Below are 20,744 nucleotides of genomic sequence, written 5' to 3'. Positions count from 1 at the left end.
TTTCGATGATCGAAGAACCTCCAAGTAAGTTAAGTAAGAGTGAAGTAAAAAATCTTGAAATGTGGTATTGCAAATAGTTTACACTTTTTACAGTGGAGTGAGTTATAATTCTTTTGATTGAAAACTATGATTGTCATCGATGACGATAGATGTATGAAGAACTATGGATTTTTTAAATATCTTGATAGAGTACAATCTAGTTGTCCAATTTCATTTGATAGATCAATCATAAATCAATCATTCGAATTACAAATCGTTCATGTATAACATTGAAAATCTTAACTTTGAATTGAAAATTCTACTTTATTATGGCCATTTCCAACTGGACCATATAGGTTGGACTATTTCAAAATTTCTTCCTTCCATCTCTCATTTTGTATTTCTTCCCAAATTAACCCTCCTTCACCATCCCATTTAACTTCTTTCTTGGAAGGGTACAATTGGGTATTCCAAAATGCAAACAAATACAATTAATTTCAAACATCTCATTCCTTTAAGGTGCAATATTTTCTAGGGTCAAACTATGGTTATGGTTAGGTTAAATTCCGTGTCTTTTTTCTCTTAAGTTAAACAAATGTCTTTCGACTTTTAATTTACTTAGGCTTATATTGAACATTTAAGTTATGGTGACCGTACTACTTTGTCAACTTAGTCTACGTGGCTTTGACCTAAAAAAAACATTACAATAACTAAATTAAAACTACGAACATAAACAAACATAGTCGAATTGGTTGAGACATTATAATTTCAACCAAAAGATAAGAGGGTCAAATCCACATTGTTGAGTTTTAAAAAACTACTGAGTTTTAAAAAACTACATTAACAATTGAACGTGGCCTAAACCATAGGAACAAAATTGAAACTTTCACAACTATAAGAAGCCGATTATTATGAAAAGGGTAATTAGAAGGAAGTTATGTTAGCGTATATAATAATAATAATAAGATAGGAATAATAATGATATCATAAAACAAAATTAAATGATAAAGATAAAAGCTAATTTAAAGTTGAAAAGTCAACAATTCTACACAGAGAAAAGACCAACATTTTACACACAAAAAGAAAAGAAAAATCTAAGTCATATGGTTGCAATTAACAATCACTCAAACTTAAATCCCATCGCCTAATTAATAATAAGAGAGAACATAGTAAAGTGTTAAAAATGGTATTTTTTTTTTTTAATAACATGAAGGGGAAAAAATTGGGGAAAACAAAAAGCTACAATTTTTTTAAAAGGGTAATTAATGAATTGCCAAAATGGAAAAATGTTATACAAATTACAATTACCTACTTTACAAAAGTAAAAAAAACCCAAAATTCCTCTTTTGAAGAACATTGGCAATGGAGATTGAGAGAGAGAGAGAAAACTTAGCTAAAAGTCAAAGAGATTGTTGAAGATATTTGGTGAAGAAATTGGGGAAATCAAAGGAGTTGAGAACAGAGCAGAAGGGCTGGGCCAATGAGGACTCAATTCATGAAATAATGAATAAGAAAAGCTTTGTGGTTCAATCGCCGGCGAGAAATACCCAGTTGGAATCGGAGCCAGAGTTCCTGGAGCCGGTGATAAGATTCCTGGGATTTGCCCTAATTCCACCGAAACCTCTGCCAAATCCATCATATCACTCACGTTGATTTCTCTTTCTCTTTCCGATCGGGGACTGGCTTTCTCGATTGTAGCCAGTCTAGCCGCCGGGGAGAGGTCGCCATCGGTTACGGCAGTGGAGGATTGTCCAGTGAGGCGTTGGACGACGGACATGAAGTTGTTCTCCGCGACGTGGATGACTTTGGGGGAGATGTCGTAGATTATGAGGGGTTGAGGCCATTGGGAAGGGCCCGGTGGGAGAGGAGGGCGGCCGGGTGGGGGAACCGGCTGAGGATGCGGCGGTGGCTTCTTGATTTTACGGGATTCTTGACTGACGCGGAGTTGAGGTGGGCGAGGGCCTTGTAGCTGGATCTCTTTCTTTCTGGGGGTGGTGGGACTGCCGGCGGCGGAATATCCCGGCGGATTCATGGCGGATCTGGCGAAAGAGAATCGGAATCGGATCGGAGATGTGGGGATCCGGGGGAGGAGAATTGGAAAATTGGGTTAATCGGAGGAGAGTTTGAGCAAATATGGTTGGGGGAATTAAATAAATAACCTTTTCTTTCTTTCTTTCTTTCTTTCTTTCTTTCTTTCCTTTTTGTATGATAGTTTTGTGACAAAAATATTGTTTGTTTGACTTTTTATTTGTTGACTTCATAAAATGCATAGAGAGAGCTCTAAGAAGATGGAAACTCCCTAATGAAAATTAATTTAAATTTTTTTAAACATTTTGCTTTTGGTTTTTTTCTCTCTTATTTTTCTAATATTTTTTTTCTTGCAGTCCCTAAATATTAAATTAAAAAATAAAGTTTGGTTTAGATTTTGAAAGATGGATTCCCATTTCAAAAATTTAGACTAAAGTCAAGAAGCAGATTTAATTAATTTAATTTTGGGTTTAATGATTATTAATAATTAGGTTTATATGTTACTAACTACTTGTTCAACTGAAAGAATGGGTAAAGGTTGTGAATATGTTGTTAGTAAAATACTTTCTAATTTGAAGAAAAAGAATGCCATATTAATAATCATTATTAAACTCAATTAATTGGATCAATTGGTTATATTTTTTGTTTTGTTAATTAGGGATAATTTCTATTTTGTGGGCAAACAAGTTGGGGTATTTTTCTTAATATCCTTTTCTTTTTATGATTGTTATGTGACCACACAACGGTGACTTTGAAAAACACTCACAATAATTCGAAATTGATTCTTGTAGTTGGTACTATAAAAGATCATACCCACATGTCAATTGACGAGACACTTTCTAATGGTGTGTTCAACACTTTTTTAAGGCAAATCTATTCTTAATTAGGTTGGGTTTTAATTCAAGTAGTTTAAGTTGTTGAAGTATTGTTTGATAAGTTGTTATTGAATACCAAATTTGCTCGCTAGCTATAAACTTAGGATTTAATAAACAATGTTTCTTGATTATAGTATGGATATTTGAACTTTTTATGTACTGACATAAATGTGGATCAAATACGAGTAATAGACTAAACGATTTATAATATAGGAATAAGGTTGACTGTCTTATTTTATGAACGTTATGGTTGCGGTTCACTTTGTATTTTGTACAAACAAAGTGATCTCGAGAAGACTCGTGTAAAGACATATGGGTGGGGGCATTCTAAGCAATAAAATTGTATAAGATCGAATCATGAAATAGTCATTTTTACTTTAATACACATTTAACTGATTAAAACTAAGTACCTCAACTTTGATAATCTAGGTAACTTGACCTTAATTCTGACATAACTATTACTCTTGAGCTAATTATCATTTTTAATCAAACTTTATTTTGACTTTTGACTTCATCCTGCACTAACTATCATTTTTAATAAAGAGTAAAAAAAGAGAAGATTTTGAATTTTGGTAAACTAAAAAAGTCAAAAGTAAAAATGTTGACTTTTGATCATTGAAAGTTAAAGGTTGACTTCGATTCGCTTACCGTGTTGTTCTTCAAACAGATGATGCACCAAATCCACTTACTTAGCGATTATTAAGTGTTAAATTCATTTGCAAATAAGATTTGCGTGTGATTTGGCTATATAATTACACAACTTGATTGTGTAAAAGAACGATGAACTTGAGTGGATTCTGTTAGAAAATTACTTATGTTCATAGCTCTCTCTCATTAAAAGAATACAAAAAATTGATCACTAATTTGATCCCACAACGAAGCTCTATGGCAAAAGAATTGTAGCGAAAACTTAGATGGTTGTCTTTGATACATTCGTGATCAATTACAACATTAAAGAAGTGAAGATTTGAGCTACAAAAATATATATGATTTCTTAAACATTGTTTTCGTTCTTATTTAAAACATATTTAAACTTCTAAATTAATATAATTAGAATAATATTTCATCTATTATTTAAAATATGTTTACATAATAATTCTCGTTGTTGGTTAAGACTAGACCACAAATATAAACCAACAATCTTTTTCTAAGTTATCCAACACATTAAATTAATAAAGATCAAGTAAAAATGTTATTGCCCAACTATTAACAATATGTACACATAAGGTCTTAGATACTTCATTCCCAAAATGAATCGACAATACGTGGATAACTTGATTTTCATAAAAACAATCCTAGGTAGACAAGTGAATTTGTCTTTTACCCTAGTCATAGGGCAAAATCTTGGTCTTGTTCTATGTTGTATTTATCTAAGTTCTCTTTAACTATAAACATGTATGTTTAATAGTTTAGACTTTTACGGATACCTCATAGAAGATCAAATATACATTGAATTCAATTTACCATGCTAAAAGTTTGTATTAAAATTGCAATTGCATGAAAGTTGAGTACATTGCATGACTAATATCCATATCTTGATAGAAAGATCACATTTTTTTTATTCATTTACCAACAATGAGACCTTATCATAAAAAATTCGACATTAACAATTTATCATCATAAATAATTGATTATTGACTAGTACAAAGGTCATTAAAAATTAGTTTAGGATAATTTTGTAAAGTACCATTAACTCTTTCTTTGATGATCGATTCAACGACGAAAAAGGAACCACATATGATAGTTGTGATAGTTTTTAAGTACCGTACGATCCTACCTTTATGGTAAAGGATGAGAGAGGTAACATGACATCAAATATAGTGAGACTTTGTGAAAACACTAATTAGGGTTTGGCATACATTCCTATCTTGTATACCTCTTAGAAAAAATGTGGAACAGTAATGTGTTGCCATCTTAGATATTGGATGAGGCCACATATACCCAATCTTAGTAAGTGGGAGACTCATCTTCATACCAAACGGGTCTATAGCTCCAATAAATGGTCTTTTTATACTTTCTCTAAAAACTAAACTTGTTTTGAGGATTTTACAACTTGCTCTCGAATGTTGATTTGTCTAGAGAGCTCTGTAGCTTGTTCTCAATAGTTTGAAGTGTGTTATGCTTTTCGAGCTCTCTATAAAAATTTTCTCTAGAGTCTCAACTTCTTGTCTAAATCTCCTTTGAAGCTTTGGTCTTTAGATCTTTAAAAGAGTTACGCTTTTTAGTACTTCTAAGCTTTAGTCTTTTGTTGTTCAAAGCAAAACTTGAGGATTTTACAAAACTTAATCTAATTTAGGCCACAAATTGATGTAATAAAAGGTAAAAAAGTGATAGCAAAATTAGCATTAAAAAGTTTAGGGCAAGATTATTGAGAAACTAAGGAAGGGGGAGAAGGTTTGTAGTTTGTTTAATATTTTCTCCTTTAGTTAATTTGAGCATCAAATTCCGTGCGCGCCATAAAGGCGTAACTTAGCACCATCCAATCATAATCTTCCACGTCTGCACGACGTTGTACGCACCCCCGCACCCCCCCCCCCCCCCCGCCGTAGAAGCCAATTCTGAATAGAGAGAGAGAGAGAGAGGGAGAGCGGTAACCAAATTCCGCCATTTTCGTCTTTCCTCCAAGCATCTTTCACAGCTTCACCAATCGATTCTCCTCCTCCCTTGCATTTTCTATCTCCTCTCCCAATTCTCCCCTATTCCCAAATCCCCTTTTCTTCCTCATGACTCCAGCTTTCTCCTCTTCCTCTGCCGCCTCCCAGCGTCTTATCCGCTGCAGCGCTTCTCCCCGTCGCACCCACGCCCCTCACCGACCTTCCTCGATGTCTCCGCCACTCAGGAAGCTGAAGTCAATGACGGAAATAATGGCTAAGGCTAAGCATGTGGTTCTCGAACGGGAAGATTACGATGATGTCAGCTGTGAGGAATGTGGCTCTGGTGACCGGGATGATGAGCTGCTATTGTGTGATAAATGTGATAAGGGATTTCATATGAAATGTGTTAGTCCGATCGTCGTTAGGGTCCCGATTGGATCCTGGCTTTGCCCCAAATGCTCTGGCCAAAGAAGAGTAAGAAGTAAGAATAATCTCCAATTTGTTGATTCTGTTCTTTTTTCCACCATTTTCTGTGAAATTGTTTTGGTGTGTAATCTCTGGAATGTCAATGTGGTTGTCAATTCCTTTTGTTTTGTTTGTAGGCTTTTCTCAGAAGAAGATTATAGACTTTTTCAGAATTCAGAAATGTAAGGACGATGGAGATGTTCCTTATCTGTCTGCTCAAGGTAAAATTCTTCATTACAGTATTCAAAATTGAAATCATATTATGTTTGTGTTATAATCTTGATCATGATCGTGCTCTATTTGGTATTCATTTTTATATTTTATGCTATTATCCTTCGAAAATGCTTTTCAATTTCAAGCATTAAAACAATATAATAGTTGAGCTACTGGATTTTATAATATGCTTTTTATTGATTTTGCTCAAATCATCATTCTTGTTATTTATATTTCCCATCACACCCAAATTCTATCGATATATATCAAGGTGTGTTGGGCATAATTTTTCTTAGTGGACATCAATGAGCCTTTAAATATCAAGGAGTTCATTTAGTTCTTGGGGTTGCTTGAACTCTAGTTGCTTAATAAGGACATATACTGAATGTGTATGCTTCATAAGGTGAGCTGTGAGATCTAGCATTCCAGATAAGATATTATGGAGAAATGTTGATAAATAAAATGCTATGACATATATTTGGTGTGTCATGCTCATGTTATAATCATATGTGTGACAACCGTACTTAGCTTGATCATGTAATAACATTCATAGAATTTATCTTTTTGAGCATAGCTCAACTAGTGGAGGCATTACAATTTCAAGCAAAATGTCACAGATTTGAATCCCACTCTCCACAGTTTCACCTACTGTCGAATTTGAAAAAAAGTAAAAAAAAAAAAACAAAAAACAACCTTTCGGAATGATTTGAAGTTTTCTTTTTCGTTAAAGACTATTTGGGAGCAAGAAATCATCTAGAAGTTCTCTCTTGACGTGTTCTTGTGAAGTAATCCTTTCATGTTGGTATTTTATGAGATTTCTGGATTTGAGACCTATTGGCATTATAACTTAGATCTTCTAAGTTCTCTGCTTAAACTTTTCTACGCCATAGTTGTTCCTGAACCGAACATTTCATGTTGGCCGGTTTTCTTTTAATATTCCTTGAATCTAAAATTATTCATGGTTTCATCGTTTTAATATTATACAAATGGTCATGAACTGAAGCTATAAAGCGTAGGAGACGATTACGGTCATTGGTGTGGCAGAAGAAAAGGAGAAGGTTGCTACCATTTCTTCCTAGTGAAGATCCTGATCGCAGATTGAAACAGATGGGTTCACTTGCTACAGCTTTAACAACATTGCAAATGGAGTTTAGTGATGATTTGACTTATATGCCGGGCATGGCTTCGAGGTCTGCTAATCAGGCAGAGTTTGAAGATGGTGGAATGCAGGTTTAAAAACTTAGAACCATTTGGAAGCATTTTCTAGTTGGAATCTTTTTTGTTGTTAATAGTGGAATGGTCATGGATTATGATACTTGCCTTCTATTTTAAGGTTCTTTCGAAAGAGGATACGGAGACCTTGGAACTCTGCAGAGCCATGAGCAGAAGAGGCGAATGCCCTCCCCTTTTGGTTGTTTTTGATTCATGTGAAGGGTAAATTTACCTTGAACTTGTTAACCATATTGCCATTTGCTTCCAACCTCTATATTGAGTTGGTCCATGCTCAATTTATGATGTAGTTTCACAGTAGAAGCTGATGATCAAATTAAGGATATGACGTTTATCGCTGAATATACTGGTGATGTGGACTATCTTAAGAACCGTGAACACGATGATTGTGATAGTATGATGACCCTTCTTTCAGTAAAAGATCCATCTAGAAGTCTTGTCATATGCCCTGACAGGCGAGGGAATATCGCTCGGTTTATTAATGGAATAAATAATCATTCTCCGTAAGTTCACCAAGGCTATCACATTTTACATATTTATATAATCATTCTATCAATTCCACCTTTTCTATGAAGAAAAAAAACTGACTTTATGAACATATCCAAGCAGTGCGCACCTCAAAGCCACACATTGATTGCTACTATTTTCCTAGAATTTCATAGCATGTTTAGTTTTGTTTCCTCTTTTACTTCATCTTAATTTGTGAGATTCAAATTCATGATGCTCATAATATATACTTCATTTTTGTGCAGAGAAGGTAAGAAAAAACAGAACTGTAAATGTGTGAGATACAATGTAAACGGCGAATGCCGTGTCATTTTGGTTGCTATTCGGGATATTGCTAAAGGGGAGAGGCTTTATTATGACTACAACGGATATGAGTATGAGTACCCTACCCATCATTTCGTTTGAGAATTTCTTAGATTACTTCTAACAAATTTGGGATTTGATTTGTCCCATACAATTTTTTTCCATTCTTTCTGCTGAATCTTGTTACAAAGTCAACAGTTTTTGCTGATTCTATCAGAGTAATTTTTAGTGCATTTCCTAATTGGCCAAGCTCGGCCGAGGCCACGATCGGGCCTGGAGAAGAAGGATGGGGTAGGAAAGCAGATTTTTTCCTGAGTTTTGGTAGGTAGCATAGGACAAAACTCCGGTTTTAGAAGTTCTGTCTATTAGGTATATGTATTGTAATACATTTCTGAGATAAATTGTTTTCAATTTTAAAGCAAAAGTTATACTTATTCCCTTTCTCCCATTAAGTTTCTTTTATCCATTTCAGTGATGTTTTCTTACTATTTCTTTACCATTCATACTCGTAAGTCATTCCATAGAAATGGAATATTGTGTTCGTCTTATATAAACTGTTAAAACCATTGGAAGTAAAATAAAGGAAAAGTAAGAAAAGGAATCATTCAGTTTATTCTCTGTTAGTGAATTCCATGGTAGATAGGGAATGATCAAATATGAATCTCCCCTATAAATGCTTCAAACTTTTTTAGCAATATTTAGATTAGATTTAGCTTTGCTGCAGTTATTGCATATATTTTGTACTCTGTAACATGATTTTTTTTTTTTTTCTTTTCTCTTCTTTTTAAGTTCGTTTGAAATCATATAATGAAATTCCGAGCTGGAACAATCAAAATATTGAGCTTTCTTATCGTGAATTTCAAAAAAATTCTCTAGTCCTTGTTGAGGATATGGTATCAAAGCCCACGAAGTTAAAATAAAAATATTCTAAAAAATAGTAATAAAGAGTAACTAAATATTTGTCGATGATGAAAATCTTACATCATATTCTTTGTTAGATACAACACATGAATTACTTCTCTTATTTTCAATCGATTTAACTCTTCATGTCGTATATTTGAATATAGCGTTGGGATGAGACAAGTTACATCAACGAAGAGTGTTTAGATGGAAGTTTAGAAAAGTGACTTAATGTGAAGTAACATTCATTCAAAATTGAGAGACCAAAAGGACATGTAGTAAAGAAAAGAACAAAGGATCAGTTCCCCTTACTTGAAGAAACCTCTCATTCAAAATGGGGGACCAAAGGTTTTGGAGCTAAGAAAAAACCAATTCAATCCTGTTTATATTGCATTTTTAGTCCTCGTTAGTTATGAAGCTTTCTAAATTTTCAATCACCCTCGTCACCAAACGTGTCATGACCGTTGGCCAATACATACCCTCGTCACCAAACGTGTCATGATCGTTGGCCAATACATGCTCTGTTAATTCACTGAACTACATGGTCGCCCAATTCAACACTAAGGAAATGATTATCATTGTATTGATTTATAATTAAAGTTTTAATTGAAAATTAATAATAATCATTATTATTATTATTATATTGGTTATAAATATTGTAACTGCTCTATGGTTATATAATATATTTAATATATTTTATAGTTCTAAAATCATTATTCTTTATATATATATATATATATATATATATATATATATATATATATATATATATTAAAGAAGAGATTTTGAATGGGTTTATTCTTCGTTTTTCCATAAAGGAAAAAACCCTATCATTGAGTAAGTTTTTTCCTTTGATTTCATTCCTACTCCTACGAGTGCACGCTTGAGTTGGAAGTTGTGTTAACCTTAAAGAGCAATCATCATATGTGATATGGCAACAAAGTCGCGTCGAATTTTGCTTTTAAGACATGGTTCGACACGACACAACAATGATCAACATTTGTCCTTCCAGCAATAAATTATGAGATGAAAGATTAAACCTTTCAACTTCAAGAGGTCGTGGGGTCGTGAAGGTCAAGTAAAATATTACCATTGATCTAAACTCACTCTGACAACACCAAATTTTAACTTGAATGGTCTGGACCAAATTTCATATATACATATATCATTGTTTAAATATAAAAACATTATTTTAGTTGACTTGTTCTTTCAAATATAAAGGATACAATAAACAAACAACAATACTTTTAAAAAACTACAATATTAGAAATATTGAGAGAGAGAAAATGTCCAAACCTTATCATGTAAGTGTGTAAGTGGAAGCAGTTCTTGTGAGGGCCAAGAAACAATATTTTTAATGACAAAAACAAAAACAAAAAACCAATATATATATATATATATATGGTAAAAATTAAAGGTGGTATAAATTATTTAGCACATTGTATCAATAAAGCTTTATTATAACTTGGGTTGTTGTCTTTTCTTTCTTTCCTTCTTTCTTTTTTACACAACCCTAAACCACATGTCCTTTTCAAATTATTAGTGTCTTATAATCAAACAAAAGATAAGGATATATATATACCTCCATGATTGATCTGATCCTTTTCATGTCAAAAAAAAAATGAGCTCATCTTTAATAATTCTCTCAATTCTATATATATATTTACACCTGATCTCTTCTTCATATATACACCCACCGCCATAGCCCAAAAACTCACCAAAGTTTAAAACCCTCTCATCTCTTTCCTTTGTTAAGAAGTGAAGGAAGGAAGAAAAAAAGAAAAATACATATATATGGGAAGTTTGGAAGAGGAAAAATTAGCTCAAATGGTTGATGATTTTATCGAATCAGTTGATCATCATCATCATCAATCACCAACTTCTTCTTTTCCTCTTTCTTCCAATTCCAATTCCCATTATCTTTTCACATTAAAGGTATCTGTGTGTATGTATGCATGTGTGTGTGTGTGTGTGTATATAATATATTCATCGACCTGATTAATTAAATTAATGTTGGGTTTTGTTTTGTAATATTATTATGTGTAGGAGATTCTTGGGAATGGAACGAAGGAAGAAGAAGAGGTGGGTGAGAGTGTGATGAAACACTTGAGAAGGTGGAAAACATCATCAGATGCTAATTCTTCCAAAACCAATAGCCTTAGGAAATGGCTTGTGATGAAGCTGAAAATGGAGGGATATGATTCTTCTCATCTTTCTCATACCTCTTGGGTCACTTCCATGGGCTGCCCAGCAGGTGACCACTTTATATCATCATTCTCTCTCTCTCTCTCTCTCTCTCTCTCTCTCACCTCAATAACACTTCTAAGTTCTAACCTTAACCTTCTCCTCAACCATATAAATTAATATGAATCTATCTTTGATTTTACTAAAATCAATTTTTCTTTTATCATCTTAGCACCCAATTATTTATGATTTCTAAAAGCCCACAATCTAAAAACATAGCTTTTTGAAAACAGAGATTAAAAAACATGTTTTTTTCAGGTAGATTTAGAAATTAAATCCTAATTAATTTTTTTTTATAATTATAGAAAATATATTTTATAGAATTGTTATGATGAGCTGAAATGAAACGAAAATATAGCAAATAACTTTTTATATATATATATATTGTGTAAATAATTTTAATATTTTATTATTTTTAAAAATTTCTAATGATTTTCTTTTGTTAAAATTTTTGTATAATTATTATTTTATAATATCGTTCCATATATAATATATTATAATTTTTAAAAATAATTTAGCTTATAATATAAAATAATATTATATTTTTTAAAATACATTTTTTGATTCTAATATGATTCATTATTTTAAAATTTTAAATTAAAAATCTCAATATACAATAAAAACATTATCTTCAAAATTTAGACGATTTTGAATCATATGATCATGGTCACTAGATCTCGATGAATCTACAAACATATAAAAAAAATTTGAGTGACCTACTAATTAATTACAGGACCATAAAATAATTAAAGTAGGGCAGTATGTGTGATATTTTTGACTAATTATTAGTTTTACTTGAATTTGAATTTTTTTTGTAATAGGGGATTATGAATACATAGAGATGAGAATGAAGGGTGAGAGATTGATAATAGACATAGAATTCAAAGCTCAGTTTGAAGTAGCAAGAGCAACAGAAGAATACAAACAGCTCACAAAAGCACTTCCATCTGTGTTTGTAGGAAGTGAAGAGAAAGTTAAGAGAATAATAAGTGTTTTATGTTCAGCAGCTAAGCAATCCCTGAAGAAGAGTGGTCTTCACATTCCCCCTTGGAGAACTTCCACTTATATGCATGCCAAATGGCTTCTTCTTCACCTTCATCATCACTCTAATCATCATATTAATTATATCCCTACTAATAATATCAATATTAATATTAACATTAGTACACCAAATAGTAATAATAATAATAATAATAATAACAACAATAAATATTACTATTGGAAGCCTCCAATGGTGAATTAATTATTATTATTATTATTAACCAAATTTCAAGGAGAGGTTTTAATTAATTTGGGGTTGTGGTGCTTCTGCTTTTTTGTCTATTCAATTTTCTAATATCACTATTAATTGTTGTTGTTGATTATATAATTAAGTATTAATCTTTCTTTCTTTCTTTCTTTCTTTAATTGTAATTTTTGTCTGTTTTGGCCAACCTCAAAGTTAGAGTAGATTATTATATTATGATCATTTTGTGTTTGTTTTGATGATTATTTTGTAGGTTATAGGTACATGCTCATAATGAAAATAATATTGAAATAGAAAAAAGCTTTATGAATTAAGCTTGCTAATAAAAAAGATATTTTCTCTTCTTATGCAGAACTCTATCCTAGTGAGTAATTTGTTTAAATTAAAAATCGAGATTAAAAATTAGGTTTAATGCTAATTTAGATGGACATTTTTTAGAATATATGAATTAAAATGCGCGAAAGAAAAAAAAAAACGCATGGACTAAAATCTTTACAACAAAGCATATATCTTTTATAAATATTTTGAAGGATATATATTTTGTAAATATAGCAATAATGGGACCTTCAAATTTACTTATAATACAAAAGAATTTGAAAATACACAAAAATTTAAATTTATTCCGTCATTGTGAGTCTATCGTTGATAGACCATAGAAGTCCACTGAAGATAGAGTTTATCATTTATAAAATTTAATAGATTTATAAATTTTTTAAAATATTGTTATATACTTGATTATGAATCTTACCGGTTGGATCTATTAGTTTAAAAATATTTTTAAAAATAAAAGTTGTGGTTTGGGTGGAATTGCAAATGGCCTAAGATTGAAAAATAGAATATATATATATATATATATATATATATATAATTTTAATTATAGTTACAAAGAGAAAAATAATTAAAGATTTTAATTAATGCATCATTCCTTGGAGTAGTTGAATATTTCAAATATTAGTTCTTATACAATAAAGCCTCTAAAAATCAAAAAATAAATAGAGAACCCAAAGGACAACAAATTAAATTTGCTCTTATCCTCATTGGTTTGTCTATTCTTGCTAGTAGGTCCTTTAATCCATACAAAATAAATAAATAAATAAAAATTAGCTTTTCAATTGGGAAACTTACCTAATGTAACACAACTGAAAACTATTTACAGTCTGAAAACTTTTTTTTTTACGCGTGTGTTTACATTTGGGTAACCAAATCTAAACGACTGTATATAAGATGTGTACAACAAAATAAAAAAAAAATCTAAAAGATTATAAAGAATCTTGAAAAAAAATTATTTAGATTAGAGTAGCCAAATGTAAACGATCATTGTGTATAAAGAATCTTGAAAAAAAAATCATTTAAATTGGAATAGCCAACGTAAAAAATAAAAAATCGTGTATAAAAAACCTTGAAAAAAATCTTAAAAAAAAATCGATTGGAGTATCCAAACGTAAACGATCGTGTAAAAAAGTAAACGATCATGTAAATAAATCTAAACGATCGTTTAACAAAAGAATTAAATAAATCGTGTACCAAATAAAAAAAAATCACCCAAATCTAAACGATGGAATTGAAAAGATAAATTGTAACCATTTCTAAACGATCACGTATAAATTATAATCATATGTAAACGATCACGTATAGATTGTAATCATATTGAAACGATCGCGTATCAAACAATAACCAAATCTAAACGATTGCAAATATATTAAGCGCGTATTATTCACGGCGTGGTTGACGGGGCATTTTTGGTATCTTACACCGTGGGCCTCTGAGCTTTTTCTGTTTTTGAAATTGTTCTATAGAGTGTAAATATTTTATTCGCTTTTTTATATTTTTGGAAAGATCCCTTTTCAATTTTTGTTACAAGTAAAATTGAGGTTTAGTAAATTATTATAAATGACAAAGTTATCAAAGATATTTATAAAATATAAAAAAATTAAACACTAATAGTACTGAATAGATATGGATAAAAGTCTATCGATGTTTACTATGAGTAACTATATTTAAAAATAGTTATTTTTTTTAGTTTTTAGTAGAAAAAATAAATTTTTTCCCTTTTTTTTTTTATCAATTTACAAATAGTAACTTTTAATTTTTTCAAAAAAGAAAAACTTTTCATAATGATATTTTGGATTCTTTCTTATTTGGATGGGATCTAAGTTGAATTAATTGTTCCATCTCTCTATTAACATTGATAAGATTTTTCTCATAAAGTGATTATTCTTTTGGTAAACAACAAGACAACAATAGTAAAAGAGAAAAAGAAAAAAAAAAAAACAAATAATGATTTCTTCTTTCTTTAATTTGTGTGATCTCTTAAAATTATTCTTACCAAAAACCACAAATCACAATTCTTTATCCTTAGGATCATCACTACCAAATATACAAAATTATTGTAGTTGAAATATATATTCAATTTATTAAAGTCGTAATCTCACAAATAATACATATATCTCAATTAAGTTACGCTAATTTTTTACTACTGAAGTCTTTTTTCCATTAATAAAAAAAATATTAAAATGTCATTTTGATCCTTATACTCATAAATGATTTTTTTTTTCAAATACAACAAAATTGACAAAAAAGTATTTACAAATATATAACAAAATGTCATTATCTATTAGTGATAAATAATGATATGTTGCGAGAATCCTCTCACTATCATCTATTTTTGTTATATAAAATAGAAAAAAAAATTCAAAATAAATAAGAATGATGATAAGTTTTCTTAATGTAAAAATATAAATCAAAATATTAAGGGGTTTAATGTTTGGTAACTCATTTATTTTATGTCTTTTGTTTTTCATTTTTTTTTTATTGAAAAATTCACTTTTATTTGATAACTAATTTTTTAAAAATAAAGAAAGCAAAATCAATTATGGAATCTATATATGGTTTTTGTTTTTAATAAATAAAAAGTTAAAAATATAATTAAAAATAATAATGACAAATTAAAATTGTTAAATATGTATATATTTAGAATAGAACAATTATTGTTAAAAAGGATATGATATATTGAAATAAACTTCAAAGAAAAGCTTTTATTTTTCATTGGAGAGAACAACATATAGATAATTTATATATATATAAAGTTTAATTATTGATAAGATGTGATTTGATGAAGATGGTAATACTAAAACAAGAGGCACTCATTCAAACAAAAACAAATGGCCCAAAAAAACAATGGGATGAAAGAGAGACAACAGAAGGTTTTCTCAGTATTCTCTTATATATCCATATTATTCAATTTTAATTTATGTTTGGAATCCTTTTTGTAACAAAAAAAACATTATTGTATGGAGACCCATGTTATTTTAGGTTAAAATATGGTAGAATATCATTTCATATAAATATTTTGAAATTTGTTCAATTCGGAGGTTTTATGTGCTAATTTAATAAGTTTATTTCGCTCTCTCTACTTCTAAGTGATTATATTAGTTCTTTAACTGTAAGGAGATACAAAATAAAGTTCCACCAAGAGCATTCGAATAATACTGATATAAGGATTCAAGTCAAACCTTATACACTAAAAACTTATATAGCATAACATAGTTATGATAGAGCAAGCTTTGAAGATAAATGAATAAACGAGGAAGGAAGATTAGACGTTACTAATATGGTAAAAAATTATCTCTTGATGTTGTAGCTTTGGATATTCACTCAGATGTGGAATCTCTTCTTCGGTGTGACGAAGTAGTTTTTTCTCTTTCAAATGTTCTCTCTTTCAGACCTACCAACCCACCTGATTACAAGAGCTAAATCCATCTTCTCTTATGAGCAAACAAATTTATGTTTTTAGGAACCACTCATGTGCCTCTACAAGATATAAAATGAATAAAAAGTTGGGCCAAACAATCAAATCAAGTGAGACGTGGCGCACTTCATCTTTTTGGAGTCTAGATTCTTTAGGTGCCATTAAATTTATATTGCCAGATCCTCACTTTTTGACAAAGCTACGACACTGATTATTAACTTCCCATGATGCGCTTGAAAAGCTCATTTTACCTACTAAGCTACGAATCTCACTCTCCAGTTAAATGCAACAACACTCGTATTTTATCACCAAACTACTGCTAGCTACAAAGTTAGCTAGCTTCGATTTACACTTACAGAAATCCAATGGAAACCTTCAAACATGTATAATTTAAGGCTTTGAAGAACTTAGATAAGTTTCAAACTTGATTCAATTTGAATAAAAAATGAATGTGAACATAATCAAATTTTTATCCCATATCAAATTCCACAAAGACTATGTATTAGCATTTTATTTTAATTCTAAACCAAAATTTGGTAAAATCTAACGTATTCAAGAAAGTACAAATTTCAAGTTCAAGCTATCTAGGGTTTATCTCATATTAAGAAAAATTGTTACATTCATATATTCAATCTCAACTCAACGTCTTTCAAAGTAGTTTTTACAATTTCAAAAAAATCAAATTTGTTTGCAAATTTTACACTTTTAAATGCAATTTCATTTCAAGCTCCTACGAGATTTGATTTTGAAACATTAAAATCATGTGTTATAATGAATCTAAAAATGACAATAATGAATTTATACCTTTTTTAATTACCACCCCTAACATGCTTCGAGTAAGTAATCATCAACAAAGATTATTTAACCCATCAAACTAGTTAACCCTCCAACCTAAACTTAATAATTACACCCAAATCTCTCCAAAATGTGTTACTTTTTAACTCTTTTTTTCTTTGTCATGAGCATTATTGTTGAAAATATATACAAAGTTTTTATGTAGGGTGTGAAATTAAAAAAAGAAAAAAAAAAAGATTAAAAGATGTATTCTAGGAGAGTATGGGCAATAAACAACTACAAGTCATCAAAACACAAATGGATATCATGAGCACTTCATGTGGTGATAAGCATTTGTTAGTGTCATTTTCTTTTGATAGTGCTTTGTCTAATGGGTCTACACATTATCATCATCTTTTTCCCCCACTCCCCATTCTCAAGCAATATCATGTTCTTTATTTATTCATAATAACCATATCATGAAAATATTAAATTGTGTTGAGTTGGGAGATCTGCTTAAAGAAATGGAAAAAAAGAAAGTTGATTTATATATGGATCTACAATAAATGGCTAATTAAATATGTAGCCTTTCATACTTTCAATTCATTCTCTATTTTTGTAAGATTCTACATGACTTGATACACATTTATTGCTTCTTACAAACCAAAAATATGTTAATGAAGTAATAAGTTCATGACATGACAACTTAACATATCCTTACTAAATAATTTTAGCAACCCATTGAATCTTTTACACAAAAGAAAAAGAAAAACTACCATATAGGCTTCAAATTAGAAACCTAAAACATTGACAATTTATATATACAACCATTTTGGCCCCTCAACTAAACACTGACCTAACAAAAATACAACGGTTAGTTATCCAAATTATCCAAAATTCAAAATTTCTATACCAAATTTTGACTTCTTTTGTAAACCTTTTTAACACTTTGTGATCGATACTATATTATTATAAGCATTCACTAATGAATCATATACAAAACACATAGCATAAAGAATGCATTAGTCAATGTATACACAGCAAATATCACAAGAAAATGATATTCATAATGCTATATATAAAGAAATGAAACAACTGAAATGTGAGGATGATGAGCTTGAAATGGTATGAAAAATAGGAAGATAATGAAAAGCTTTTTGTTAAATTGTTGAAGATATTAAAAATCCTACTAACTTGATCTTCCATCGACTTCCTTCAGTTTCTCTTCTTTTTAGAAAAATGGAGACTTTGATTAAGTTTATGCATATTTATTTTCAATCAAAATCATTGAGGAAACCGTGATGTGAAGAAATACATCCAAATTTGGAAATTAGAAAGAGACGAGAGGTGGATTATTTGGTAGTCTTTCTTTTTTGTAGACTAATAATTTTATAGTTTTCTTTCATGTAGAGAAATTTGTAATTACAAAAAGATTTGTAGGTCTAATCTAATTTTACATCTTTACTTTTCTTGTTCAACATTTTTTGATCATTAGATGATTCAGATGAAGGAATCCATTCATCTCCTTGAATGAAATTCTGAACAGAGTAACTAAAAACATGTTGTGCCGGAATCTGACTACTCCACCCGACTCTCTCCGACGTCTTCGACCCCACACCGGAGTTCTCAAACTCTCCATAGAACAGAGTCTTCAAAGCAAAATCCCCACTCCACGGCATCCACCCCGACGGGGACACAAGTGCCTCCAGATTACAATGTATAAAAACCGTCCTCGAGTACTCCTTCCACGGCCTCCCCAAGAAGTTCTTATGTACCTTAGGCTTGCTGTAGTACAATGACATATACTCTTGAGTGCCATTTATGAGGCAGTTTTGGAATACAAAGCCTGTGGATTGAGCAGGGTCGGTCCTGCCATGTGCAGTTATGGCGTTGTTTTCCCCTTTCTCGGGCTTGAGTTGTCGAGGGCGGATTAGGATCTCGCAATCTTGGAAGATGGAAGCTGAGTTTCCAAAGATGAAGTCTACATTGCCTTGAATCTTACAAGATTTGTAGAATTGGCGAAGGGAATGAGCATAGAGAGTATCTTGGTTGCCTATAAACTCACAATCTTGAATTACAGAGAGATCACTGTCTGATCTAAAGGCCACAGCTTGATGGGCATCAGGCCCTGCTGTGTTTTGAATGGTGAGACCACTAGCCATGAATCCATCACCAAGTACTCCTGCACATATTAACATTCAACTTTATACTAAATTGCCAACATTTTTCACAATCTTTAAACAAATCCAAAAAATATCTAAAGGCTAACTTGTGATTAAGAAGAAAAGAAACTGACCAAGGGTGGCAGTATTGTAAGTTGAAATCCCAGGCTGGCCCGCGTTCAAGGAGCCAGTAATGACCGTTTTGCCCATCCCATCTCCTAAAAACACAACATTCTTCTTCTCTAACGGAACCCTCACAATTTCCTCATAAACACCTTCTTTAATATGAATCACAAACCTACGCGCCGCCGCGTTCTCCGGCGCCGCATCCACCGCTTTCTGAATACTTCCATAACAACCCCCACTACCATCCTTACACACCGTCGCATCTGCCGTCACCTTTGCCGGAAACCCACCGCTAAACCCCAACCCAGATCCACCTCCGCCGCCTTCCCAAAACCCATCCCGCTCCGTCCTCGGCGGGGTCCACGCTGCCGTATCATTCCCGTAAATATCGTAAGCCACCAACATACTAAGCGCATTACTGGAGAGACCGATTAAAGAATCAAGAAACGCCATGGTTTTATCGACCAACTGAGTGTCGTTCGCGTATTTCAGCGCTGACCAGCAATCGTAATGGTAAAGCAGAGACGCGCTGAGCCAGGCGCGGGCGTCTTTGGTTCGACCGCGGAGGAGAGCGTCATTGGTGAGGGAGATTCGGTAATCGGAATTTCGTAGGACCTCGAGGCAATTCTTGGCGGCGGTGGTACGATTGAGATTCGTGGCGGAGGAATCGAGGATCTGTTTAACCAAGGATTGGGCAGTGGTTAGACCGTCGGAGGATAAAGCGATGGCGGATTGAAGGATTTGGAGAGGGGAGGGATTGGGGGGGAGGGAGGAGTGAGAGAGGGAAGATCCGCATTGATCGGGGAAACGGGTGGATTTGCAGGCGTGAAGGATCTGGTCGGAGGGGTTGTTGGTAAAATGCGATGGGAGGTGGGAGTGGGAGTGGTGGTGGCGGACGGCGGAGGAGGAGGAAGAGAGAGAGAGGGAGAAGAAGAAGAAGAAGAGAGAGAGGAAAGAGAGAAAGGAGAGGGAAGCCATGGAGAGGAAAAGGAGAGTGGATTTGGAGATTGGGAAAGTGGGTTTTCTGGGGAACACCATGGAAATGGAAATGGAAATGGAAATGGGAATATTTATAATGGAGAATGTGGAGAGAGAGAGAGAGAGAGATGAATGGAGATGATGATGATGATGATGATGATGATGATGATAATGGCCAAAAATGGAGAAAGGGAGTCACGGGGAAAGAAAAAACAAATGTCACGGGTGGTTGTTGAGACGGTTGGAGTGGTGACCGCGGCAGTCTATGGCGGAGGAATTGTACTTTTCCGAGCGTTTTTTCTTTTTCTTTAACGAATGTCATAAAGAAAACATGGAAAGAAATCCCCTCATGCGGTGGACTTTCTAAATTAA

General features: G+C 32.1%; 4 protein-coding genes across 4 annotated transcripts; 2 read left to right on the top strand and 2 right to left on the bottom strand.

Moving 5' to 3' along the window:
* Positions 1 to 1,372: 1,372 nt before the first annotated feature.
* On the bottom strand, positions 1,373 to 2,011 carry LOC103499649 (protein MKS1-like). The gene has a single exon (XM_008462686.3). It carries the CDS (start codon positions 2,009 to 2,011, stop codon positions 1,373 to 1,375), a length of 639 nt encoding a protein of 212 aa, XP_008460908.1.
* A 3,430-nt stretch (positions 2,012 to 5,441) lies between these two features.
* On the top strand, positions 5,442 to 8,628 carry LOC103499650 (probable Histone-lysine N-methyltransferase ATXR5). Its single transcript, XM_008462687.3, has 6 exons — positions 5,442 to 5,957; positions 6,079 to 6,162; positions 7,158 to 7,384; positions 7,488 to 7,588; positions 7,675 to 7,887; positions 8,137 to 8,628. Exons 1-6 carry the CDS (start codon positions 5,606 to 5,608, stop codon positions 8,294 to 8,296), a joined length of 1,137 nt encoding a protein of 378 aa, XP_008460909.1. The 5' UTR covers positions 5,442 to 5,605; the 3' UTR covers positions 8,297 to 8,628.
* Positions 8,629 to 10,704: 2,076 nt separating this feature from the next.
* On the top strand, positions 10,705 to 12,739 carry LOC103499645 (uncharacterized). The gene is made up of 3 exons (XM_008462681.3): positions 10,705 to 11,029; positions 11,141 to 11,348; positions 12,160 to 12,739. The coding sequence occupies exons 1-3, from the start codon at positions 10,889 to 10,891 to the stop codon at positions 12,579 to 12,581; spliced, it is 771 nt and encodes a 256-aa protein (XP_008460903.2). The 5' UTR covers positions 10,705 to 10,888; the 3' UTR covers positions 12,582 to 12,739.
* A 5,719-nt stretch (positions 12,740 to 18,458) lies between these two features.
* Positions 18,459 to 20,709, bottom strand: LOC103499643 (probable pectinesterase/pectinesterase inhibitor 51). Its single transcript, XM_008462680.3, has 2 exons — positions 19,403 to 20,709; positions 18,459 to 19,288 (listed from the first exon to the last, which is right to left on the bottom strand). The coding sequence occupies exons 1-2, from the start codon at positions 20,430 to 20,432 to the stop codon at positions 18,549 to 18,551; spliced, it is 1,770 nt and encodes a 589-aa protein (XP_008460902.2). The 5' UTR covers positions 20,433 to 20,709; the 3' UTR covers positions 18,459 to 18,548.
* Positions 20,710 to 20,744: the final 35 nt, after the last annotated feature.

This window comes from Cucumis melo, chromosome 11, assembly GCF_025177605.1.
Source record: "Cucumis melo cultivar AY chromosome 11, USDA_Cmelo_AY_1.0, whole genome shotgun sequence".
Taxonomy (NCBI): Eukaryota; Viridiplantae; Streptophyta; class Magnoliopsida; order Cucurbitales; family Cucurbitaceae; genus Cucumis; species Cucumis melo.
The sequence above is the reverse complement of the archived record's forward strand: the minus strand, read 5'-3'. Positions and strand labels throughout refer to the sequence as shown.

Bases quoted from the DNA above. Each gene is read 5' to 3' on its own strand.
- LOC103499649 (XM_008462686.3), bottom strand. From the start codon at position 2,011: ATGAATCCGCCGGGATATTCCGCCGCCGGCAGTCCCACCACCCCCAGA.
- LOC103499650 (XM_008462687.3), top strand. From the start codon at position 5,606: ATGACTCCAGCTTTCTCCTCTTCCTCTGCCGCCTCCCAGCGTCTTATC. The intron at 5,958-6,078 runs GTAAGAATAATC...TTTTGTTTGTAG, and splicing joins TGGCCAAAGAAGAGTAAGAA to GCTTTTCTCAGAAGAAGATT. The intron at 7,589-7,674 runs GTAAATTTACCT...TTTATGATGTAG, and splicing joins GTTTTTGATTCATGTGAAGG to TTTCACAGTAGAAGCTGATG.
- LOC103499645 (XM_008462681.3), top strand. From the start codon at position 10,889: ATGGGAAGTTTGGAAGAGGAAAAATTAGCTCAAATGGTTGATGATTTT. The intron at 11,030-11,140 runs GTATCTGTGTGT...TATTATGTGTAG, and splicing joins ATTATCTTTTCACATTAAAG to GAGATTCTTGGGAATGGAAC. The intron at 11,349-12,159 runs GTGACCACTTTA...TTTTTGTAATAG, and splicing joins TTCCATGGGCTGCCCAGCAG to GGGATTATGAATACATAGAG.
- LOC103499643 (XM_008462680.3), bottom strand. From the start codon at position 20,432: ATGGTGTTCCCCAGAAAACCCACTTTCCCAATCTCCAAATCCACTCTC. The intron at 19,289-19,402 runs GTCAGTTTCTTT...TAATATGTGCAG, and splicing joins TTACAATACTGCCACCCTTG to GAGTACTTGGTGATGGATTC.